At 38.6% G+C, this 10,900-nt stretch overlaps 1 protein-coding gene across 7 annotated transcripts in view; it reads left to right on the forward strand.

Annotated features, from left to right (window-relative positions):
- Positions 1–9,370, forward strand: part of EHBP1 (EH domain binding protein 1) — a 536,928-nt gene extending 527,558 nt beyond the window's left edge. For all 7 annotated transcript variants that reach the window (XM_075339243.1, XM_075339247.1, XM_075339245.1 and 4 more), the window contains 2 exons: positions 6,598–6,712; positions 8,324–9,370. In XM_075339243.1, the coding sequence (XP_075195358.1) occupies positions 6,598–6,712; positions 8,324–8,414 (206 nt within the window). In that variant the 3' untranslated portion in view covers positions 8,415–9,370. The remainder of the gene's footprint in view (positions 1–6,597; positions 6,713–8,323) is intronic.
- Positions 9,371–10,900: the final 1,530 nt, after the last annotated feature.

Below are 10,900 nucleotides of genomic sequence, written 5' to 3' on the forward strand. Positions count from 1 at the left end.
TCTCATATTCTTTGATATTTTTTTTATTATCTTATTATTTTTGCTAACATTTAGATTTTTTTCAAAATTTAGAGAATTGTTGTAAGCATTCTTTCATTAAAAGAAGATATTTAAAGATTCTCTCACCAAATTTTGTTTATATCTTTTACTTAGACAAGCCATTGTAAATAAGAAAAAAAAAAGAAATATATATATATATATAAAAATGTGTGAACATAAAGGGCTCCGTAGGCATTTAAATTGCTGTTTGTCCAAATAATCATTCAGCTATAGCGATATCTCTCAACTTTCTCATAGATAGGAACACAGCTCAGCCAAGCGCCCTTGTGTTCTCCATGGGAAAGCAGCTGCCAGATTCCTCTGCCAGTGGCTTAACTCCAGGAAGAACAAAAGGGTCACCCATTTACATCCAATGCACCAGATACTTTGGGGAAAAGTTGGGAAGCCTCCTTTGCGTAAGAGTCGGGAGGCCAACATAGACCCTTTGCTGATCTCACCAATATAGGTAGGTTCGGACGACTTTAGTCTAATTTATATGGCGGTCTTTATATTCTGTCATTTGCCGACATTGCAGACCTGTGGAAATAAACCCTTAGACGCACCCCTGACTATTTCATTTACAATATGTAATAAAGTAGTTCACCCTAAATGCTGATATATGCCTAAGCTGTGGTGAGGCCTCATATATACTTATGATCGTTTATAGCCTACGCTGACGGTCCAGTAAGAATTTTCATACACATTAGCCAAAAGTTGGGCAAATCTGACTTCCCTAAGATTGATGTCGGGTACAGAGAAGGATCCGGCCCATTTGATTTCCATTAGCCATTGCTTTTGTCTTCGCGAGATAAACCAGCTGCCTTGAGTTTGGCCAATAACTATCTAAAGTGTGTTGGGGCCTTAATAGATATAATTGAAACTTCCTCTAAGTATATATACATTATTAAATAAAACTGGCCCTATATTTGACTATTGACTGAACCTCTGAATTTTGATTGAACTAATGGACCTTCTAAGGGCTGTGAAGGTGTCCTCATTGCTTTTCATATCCATAGGATCAAGCAATTTGGTTTTCAACAGACCTAAACCATTTGCTTTGATTGTTTTAATAGATTCTGCCAGATACATCTGTCCGTGGTTTATTTCTCTCTCCACATTGAAGACACTCATTCAGATAAATGTATTATGTATGCCTTCTTCAGTTTTGTTTTTTCTGTTTTAGGCATCATTTAAGGCAACCTGGACAGATCATATAGCTCCTGTTAGATCTTCTGTAATGGTCCTCTTTTCTCAGTGTAGGACGGACTAATTTTAGTTTCTACACTGTTTGGAAAACTAGAAAATTGCCCAGGGTACTATCCGAAAATAACACCCTGTAAGACCCTTCAGAGATGCAGGTTTGGTCCTCTGTTCAGTTTCTGGGCCTCCTACCTTTACAAATTGAAAAATGCACTGATAACGCAGCCCTGAATTATCAGTGTAGTGTCTGAATTTAGAAGGGTAGAAAGGACCTTTAGGTGACATCATAGTAACATGACCAACGGTCCTTCTGGATCTGGAGGAACTGAAGAGAAGAAAAGAGCCTTGTATGTCTTCTAGGCTGAGATTAAAGTCAAGTTGTTCTAAAAAGGCCCTCTCACGTCAGTTCCTAATGAATTCTAGAAGCCAACATATCCTGGGTATTTAGCAAAGAGCGTATGTAAGGTGTGTGTGTGTGTGTGTGTGTGTGTGTGTGTGTGTGTGCGCGCATCGTGAAGGAGGGTGTATTTGTGTAACATAAGAGTGTGTACAACATACAGAGTATAGCTGGGTTTACACACTGCAACATCTCAAACGACATCGCTGTAACGTCACCGGTTTTGTGACGCAATAGCGATGTTGTTTGCGATGTTGCAGTGTGTGAATCCTATCAGCGACCTGGCCCCTGCTGTGAAGTTGCTGGAAGTTGCTGATCACTACAAGTCGTTCAGGACCATTCCTAGGTCCTTTGTTTCCCGCTGTGCAGCATGAAGTTTCAGTGTGTGAATCCTTTTCAGCGACTTTGTTAGCAACTTCCCTTTCAAAAGGCTGCTTATCAACGTCCCCAACAACCAGCTAAGTCGCTCTGCAGGTCCGGATCGCTGGTAAGTTGTTGGCCAGGTTTGCCGGGTTGAACGCTCACCAGAGACTTAGCAGAGACTTATGGAGATCGCTGTTACGTCACCAAACCTGTGACGTTACAGCGATGTCCTTTGCGATGTTGCAGCGTGTAAACCCAGCTTATGAGTATAGCATACTGTATGAAGTGTGTGTGTGTAACATGTAGTGTATGTATGCATTACGAAGAGAGTAGCAGAGGCTGATTTGAGGTCTAGTCAATTTCCCTATCTTCATGGATGATCCTGTATAGTTTTCACCATCTTAGACATTTCAGCCCACTCAGTCTTAACTGAAGTTACTTTATTGTTAACCAAACCTCCACCTCATCACCCACCCTCCCCCTTCACCCCAGGGGTGCACATATCACATACAGGGACCCAAGAGGTAAGGGGGGCCCATTTCTACATCCACAGCAGGTGGAATTGTACGTTTTGATGAGCTCTTGGACTGCAAAGGGCCCATGTATTGTTCTTGCACAAGGGCCCTTTTCTGTCTATCCGCTAGTGCTTCGGCCTGTGGTATAAAGTGGTCACCTGATTAACATGGAGGGTTGGGCACAGAATCATATTTAAAAATGCCAGCACGTCGCAGATGAGCATTTGTAGGAATACACGTTCCCAATTATCCTCTCGTAAACCTGTCGGCAATCACATGACAAATGAGCAAAACCCTCGTTAGTCAGTAATTGGATCATTTATACCAGCTTAAAATCATTGTTACCAGCAGCAAATCGCCCAATGTTAAACATACCAGGCACTACAAGTACCATGATGCTGTAGAGGAATAAAATCATTCTACGGTTCTGTTCCATCATTGCTCATCAGCCGTGTAATCGGAGCCAAACTACTTATGGGACCAGTTCACCACCACTGAAGTCAATATGGCTAGGGTTTATAACTGGGATATAAAACGAAGAAACAAGGACGGTGTCTCTGTAGGTAAATCCTGGCTGTGACGCTTTTAAATATTTCCAGACACAGATTGTTTTATATAAACTTTGTCTTTCAATCTGTTCATCTGATGGACTGAAATCGTCTGGTGTCCATGCATCCTACATTGTTGTGTGATGGTGCAATACCGTAGCATTTGTATGTTCTCTTTGTGTTTGCATGAGGTTCCTCCCTCACTCCAGAGACCTAATAAGGAATTTAGATTGTGAGCCCCAATGGGGAGAGTGCTGCCAATATTTGTAAAGTGCTGTAGAATTAATAGCGCTATATACTGTAAGTGAATTAATATTATTATTATTTGGGGTTCCACTTTTATCTTTGCCCAGGGCCCCACTTTGCCTTAAACCAGCCCTGTGCACTATAGTGTGGTTGCTGGGGTAAACACGAAGGGTGCATCAACAAAGCAGTATGTTCAGTATCTATTATTTAGGAAATATATTTCCATTGTCTTTCCTCCGCCATTGTACACATAATGTCTATCAGTCAACCTTTTTTTTTTCCCCACTCAAAATTAGACGAACGCATGATCTTTCATGAAAAGTGAAAGTTGCTATTGGTGCACACACATTTCTAATATGTCCAGAAGCTGTTCTAATTTGTGTACACTTTAACTTCACATGCACTTTAGCAGCTGTACAATCCTCCTGCCAGCACTTTATGTACAGGTACTCCCTTCTCAGATTTCCGACTTAATGTGCAAAAATGTCATAAGCAATTTATTGAATGAGTCATTTGAAAGTACACTGATCAAGGAAACAGATCTATGATAGCATTAGGACTGATCACATAGTAAAACCACATGCAGAAAGCCCTTGTATCCCCTTTAGTGGCTGTTGCAGGACGGCATATTTTCATTACTGTGCAGTGGGATCAATCCTCTATCTAAAACAATGGAGTCCCAAATACTATAAAAATACATTAAGAAATTAAAAATGAGCTTTAAAGGTGTACATTCACATTGTGGAGGGGGGTTAAGACAACGTTTGGGATCTATAGGGTAATTGTTAGTAGTCCATTATAGAACAATATTCCACATTTTGCTTAATTCTGCGTTAATGTCTGAGCCAATTAGTATTTCTCTTTCAAGTCACTGCAAAGCATATGGATCACAGTGTGAGATGCCTCAAACTGTTACCGAATAGCCAGCGTGACACGAGCGCTCAGTAATGGGCTACCTGCCTACCTTGGAGAAGTACGGCACGATAGTGGTCTGCCTCACCAGCCCCGCGTGGGGCCATGCTATATTATTATTATTCGGTATACCCAAAGGACCTGTAACCTAAAATAAGAGTATGGCCGGTATAGCGGGGCGCGATAGAGGAATAATGACACAGTATCTCACTTTATCCTCAGCCCGGAGGTCACCGCACATTCGTCTAATGCAGCATAAAACCTGTTGCAGCCTCTCCTATCTGGATCATCTAATACCTTTGTTCTGTCGTTTTCTCCCAAAACAACAAATTGAGAAGCAGAAGTGATCTGTTCGGCAGAATGTCTCTACATGAGCGAGCTTTGCTTTATCAGGGATGATGATGCCGTTTACTTGTCTGTGTCGGTTAGTTGAACAGACCTTTAATAAATGGGGAACGTGTCTATAGGGACGAGATACAATCGCAGCGCCGTGTTCACGGGTAGGATGGCTCTCGGAAGCGGATGGTTGCTTTATTTTATGACCGCAATGGGGAAAGTTTATTTGCTAAATCTAATGTGCTTATTTTTATATTTTGGGTCTGCAAGGAAAATCCAATATAACAGTAATAAAATTGATAAAAAATAAAAAAAAATGCATTTAATAAATACCCATCATGGTGAAAAAAACCTGGTTGCAGCACATTGCTCAGATGGTATATTACTAGACCAATGTATATGGAATGGGGGTCTAGATATTAAAGGTGAGACCTCTCCGCACACCAGGTACTTCCATCATTACTTAGATGCCTCGTAGCAGTCGGTAAGTACTGGTCCTGTAGATTGTCTTAGGAAACTGTATAAACTCTTTTCGGAGTCAGTAGTAGGATTCGTAATAAAGATTTTTGTATAGATTTCTTATGATCTTGATTATGAAACATTGCAGCTCTTGGTTACACAAAGCTCCAAATCAGCAGCTCCACGTAGCCGCAGTGCAGAGCTGATATTTGAGGGATAGGAGACTACTGTAGAGTGTTCTGTTATTGAGGTTAATACACAAATTGTATGCAGTAAACTCTGGAGCGCCCTCTAGTGGTGGCTAAAAGTGTCAGAATTTTAATAAAATAAAAAACTTCTAGTGTGTTCTGAGGTCTGCTCCACTAATACTAAGCATTGGCTGCTATAAAGGTATATTGTATATATCATTAAAAAAACTGGTCATGGGATAATATTCACCATAGAATATATGGCAGATTTTCTGTGATCTGTTTTAAAATTGTACCAGACATAAAGGTCTTTTGTGTTCGGGGGGATAAGCCGCTGCTAGAAGCCATTTTCTCCTTCCGCCATGTTGAAAACAAATGAGTTCTCGACCGCACATCTGCTCCTATGTATGGGGGAGTTGGAAGGGAGAACAGTCGCAGTCGGCCAGTGTGCTCAGAGATGACTATTCTTCACCAATGGGAAGTAAAGGTGCAGCACTTACCCTACTGCCTTCTCCAGACCCCAAAGTGGTTTCTGCGGCTTGTAACATTGTTGGTTGTCCATTGCCTTTTCTCATGTTTTGTTTGTTTTTCTCTTCCATTTTATTTTTATTAAACCTTATTTCAGAGATACAAAGCACTCACTACATTCTTTGAGACCAACATACCTGACTATTACTTTTTTTCATTTTTTGAGAGACTTGTCATTTTTTTACAGGAACTTTTGCAGTCTCCTCTTTCTATCTGTTGGAAGGGGACACACAAATCCTATCTGTCGTAAATGGATTTAAAGGGACAACACACTCATAAGCTTTGTACTATAATATAGGTTCATTATTAGGCATATGGACGACACTACGTGCAATCGTCTGATCATTTGTAGTAGCTGATCGTGACACCGGCCTGTCCAAGACAGAAAAGCTCCATTGAAGGGTTCTCTGTGATGCTAGTATTGCTGGCCTACCAAAGTTTGATGGCGTTCAACGTCTGGGACTCCATAGATAGAGACAGCGATGAGGCGACCATGCTCTGATGAATATCACTATATAGATACGAGCTGTTAGTCATATCCTACATTAAAGGGATTTGTCCAGTCCACCCAGAAACTTTCATAAGGAACTACTCCAGTGGTCCGCCAGCACTGAGCCCGACCCTGGGTGTAATCAGGAGTGTCTAGTGCCCACTTTCAGCCTCTTATTCTCTAATAGGAGCAATAACCATGACTTTTGTAGAGCAGCGATCGTCCATGGTCTAGTGCACATACTGTACTTGGGTGTATACATGGATCTCGACTATTGTGCTTACACTAAATAGCTCTTATGTAATAAGAGCAAAAATGAAATTAACAGATGTTGTTTGTTGACTCCGTGTCTAATGTACGATACTGTGTTTTGTAGACTGGCAAAAGACTGAAGCCCAGAAGAGACGGGAGCAACTTTTACTTGACGAACTGGTTATCCTGGTTAATAAGCGCGATGCCTTGGTCCGAGACTTGGATGCCCAAGAAAAGGAGTAAGTTCAGGTTGACGCAAATCTGTCCAGAATCCTTATGAAATATCCTACCTTACTGCTGGCATTACAACTATAAAAAGTTCCTGAAGGAAACAAGCGGAGACCTTTTCTTTATTATTATTATTATTTTTAGCACTAACTTATTCTTTCGTTCTTTAGAGTCATGTGACATTAAGCAATGTCTTTGCAAAAAAAAATATATAGGCTATTTTTGTAAGTATGAGCCCTATTGTATGTAATGTGTGATAGCACAGGCAAGTAAATCTGCTCAGGAAGTATAGTTAAGTCAGCATGACTCCAGTAATATTACAGGGGCACATTTTGAAGTTAGTTTTTGGGTTTGTTTTTTTTCATAAAACTTAAGTCGTTACATGTGTGATTTTAAAAATTTGATCCCCGGGAAAAATAAAAAACAAGCTAAAGTGTCATTAAGTCAGTATAGCAGTTTGTATGTTATTGCTGTAGGCGTTGGTGTGTAGGAACATATCAGGTTCATATATCCAGCTGTATGGAGACAGACTGAGAACGTGCCGCAGCCTCTAATTCTCTGGTGCCCGAGCTATTCTCTCATGGAACAAATTTCAATATATTTTATATCAAAACTAAGAAGAAATTTAGTGCTCAGTAGTATGAAAATCAAGTATAAAGCATATCCCATCACCTTTTAGTTATGTAACAATTGTAGGAATAAAGTTTAATACAAAGCCTAAAAAAATGTGAACTAGCAAGAAAAAAACTTTACCAACAGTATTGTGGTTTTCATATGTTTTAGGCTTTGTTTTCTTTTCTTTTTTTTAGCTGCATTTTCTTGTGTTTTAGGCTGGGTATTTTATTTTTTGTTTTGTTTTATGCAGTTGTTGGGGAGCTGAGGTTGGTTTTTTGGCACCTTGTTTTTTGGCACTGTTTTCTTACGTTTTGGGCTGCGTTTTCTTTTGTTTTAGACTGTCTTTTTTTTGGGAGTTGTGTTTTTTTTGGGGTCTGTTATTTTTGGGGCTGTGTTTTGCTGGTGCTGTCCTTTTTTTGGCGCTATGGGGTGGTTTGGGTTATTTGGCACTTTTTTCTTACGTTTCGGGTTGCATTTAGTTTGGTTTTAGGCTGTTTTGTGTGTGTGTTTTAGGCTTTGTGTTTTTGGGACTGTTTTCTTTTGCTTTAGGCTGGTGTGTGTGTGTGTGTGTGTGTGTGTGTGTGTGTGTGTGTGTGTGTGTGTGTGTGTGTGTGTGTGTGTGTGTGTGTGTGTGTGTGTGTGTGTTTTTGGCTTTGTATTTTAAGGGGCGGGCTGGGTTTTCTTAAATTTGGGGTTGTGTTTTCTTAAGTTTTGGGCTGTGTAGTCTTTGTTGGTTTTCTTACATTTAGGGCTGTGTAGTTTTGGGCTGTGTTTTCTTACGTTTTAGGCTTTGTAGTTTTGGGCTGTGTGTTCTTGTGTTTCTGGGCTGTATTTTGTCGTCTTTTGCACCTTCTTAATCTTTTTAAGCTAAAAAATAATGAGCAAATTCTAATCTAATAAATGAGTAAGAATTCTCTATATTGTTAGAGGTTTAATATATTTAGCATATTTTATATATATATATATAATATATATATATAAAATATATATATATTTCTTTCTTACAGGGCTGAAGAAGAGGAAGAACACTTAGAAAGGACACTAGAGCAAAACAAAGGCAAAATGACAAAGAAAGAAGAGAAATGTACAATCCAGTGACGACCACTATCTGGGAAAGACTCTGCTCCGGCCCATAATCCCTTGCGCAGCATGGTTTCACTAAGTGACTGGAATCACTACATAAAGACTATACTGAAACCCAGCAAGGAGAGGCCCGAGACGGTGTCACGGGTTTTAATATGATCATTTGGGTTTCTTGCTATGAAATGTTTGATTTTAACACAACTTCAGCGCTAATGAAGACTGTAAAAGCATTCTGGCACTGAGGGGGTTAAACGAGTGCTCTTTGTCCAGCTGTCCTGGGGTCAGTCATGGGCACTGAAGCTGGATTCAGAGGTCGGCTCCTGCTTTATGGCCCATGGACTAGTCATAGCCTTCTCTTCCATTAGCAGTCGCCTAGTAAAATATGATGGACGGTCGGGGAGGACTTGCTAATATTGTTTTATTGGAGCTAAACTGGAGGCAGCGTCTTCTCCATCAATGTTCTCACCTAGTCCTGCCATTTTCTATTGCTATGTAAGCTACCTACATTTTCACTTGATTGGTATATACACGCCAGGCTGTATTTACAGGTGTTTATTTCGAGCAGCTATTTTACATAATATTCCCCACAACAAAGTACAAATACCTTCTACGTTCTGCCGGATGACTGACCCGTGTGTCATAGATTCCCCACAAGCTGCCCAGATTACGTTTGGCTTCAAGACCTGCTGCAGTTTACATTTCTCAGTCAGAAAATTAACCGTTTGTGGGAGAAACCTATTTATTTCATGCTTTTAACTACGACTGAAACTATACATTATTAGCTTATGATGCCGTTGCTATTTATTTCTGCATAAAAAATAAAATTAAAAAAAAGCTATTTGTCATACCACATTGTACCGGTATGATATATACTGTGTCCTGTCGGAATATACATCGTCACATTGGTGCAACTGTTTATTTATTACTGTCTCATACAATTTTCAATAAAATCAGAATATTTCTTACCGTAATATTGTTTTTATTAAACTTCTGTTCTGAGAAAATTGGTTGTAGATTTTGTGTCTAAATTATAATCGCTAAAGACAATTACTAGTTATATACGTACATACACACACAAAATGCATATACAGTTAGTCCACAATAGATATGAGCTAAAACAGATATAGAAAGATGGCTGGATAGATACAAACGATAGATATAGATATTAGAGGGATAGATGGATAGATACAATAGAAATGATAGATACGATAGGTAAAATGATGCAATAGATTGATGGATAAATGGATATATAGATAGATGATAGAGGGATGGATAGATAGATTTGATAGATACAATAGATTTGATAGATACAATAGATTGATAGAGGGATAGACAGATCGATAGATATTCGATAGAGGGATAGATACAATAGATACGTTAAAGGGATAGATAGATAGATACGATAGATATTAGATACACTAGAGGGATAGATACGATAGATATTCAATAGATAGAGTGATAGATATGATAGATTAGATAGATATTGGGGGGATAGATACGATAGATTAGATATTGGAAGGAAAGATTAGATACGATAGAGATTAGATATTCGACAGAGGGATAGATAAAATAGATACAATAGAGGGACAGATAGATACGATAGGTAGATACGATAGATATTTGATACAATAGAGGGATAGATATGATAGATATTCAATAGAGGGATAGATATGATTGATTAGAAAGATATTGGAGGGATGGGTACGATAGATACAATAGATATTAGATATTCGACAGAGGGATAGATAAAATAGATGCCATAGAGGGATAGATATTAGATACGCTAGAGGGATAGATAGATACGATAGATACTCAATAGAGGGATAGATACAATAGATTAGATAGATATTAGATAGTCGATGGAGGGATAGATAAATACGATAGATATTAGATATTTGACAGAGGGATAGATACAATAGATTAGATATTCGATAGAGGGATAGATATTCGAGAGAACGTATACAGAACAGATGGATGGACAGATATTAGATTGATAGACAATTGAACAGATATACAGATGGATGGTTAGATAAATATTAGCTAGATAGATATTATAGAAATAGATAATAGAGAGGTACATATTAGAGAACTACATACATAATAGATGATAGACAGATGGCTGTGTAGATTAGATAGATACCGGTAGATAGAATAGATATTAGCTAGAGAGACAGAGATTTAATTAATGGATAGAGAAACAGATAATGAGATAGATATTTTATAGTTGAATTAACTAATTCTAGACAGATTTCACAAACTGTTAAATAAGATATAAACAGATATGAGAGTCATATGTATGAGATGGATAGATATTGGATTGATAGATTTATTAATATGAGATATATGCCAGGCATAGATAAAAGATCAAGATCAATTGATATGGATATGATGAAATAGATGGATACATAAGGATTGATAGATATTACAGTGATGTGTATGAAACTGGAAAGCATTGTAGAATATGCTGGAACTACCATATGTAAGTATAAAACGTGTGAATG

Source organism: Anomaloglossus baeobatrachus, chromosome 3 (genome assembly GCF_048569485.1).
Source record: "Anomaloglossus baeobatrachus isolate aAnoBae1 chromosome 3, aAnoBae1.hap1, whole genome shotgun sequence".
Taxonomy (NCBI): domain Eukaryota; kingdom Metazoa; phylum Chordata; class Amphibia; order Anura; family Aromobatidae; genus Anomaloglossus; species Anomaloglossus baeobatrachus.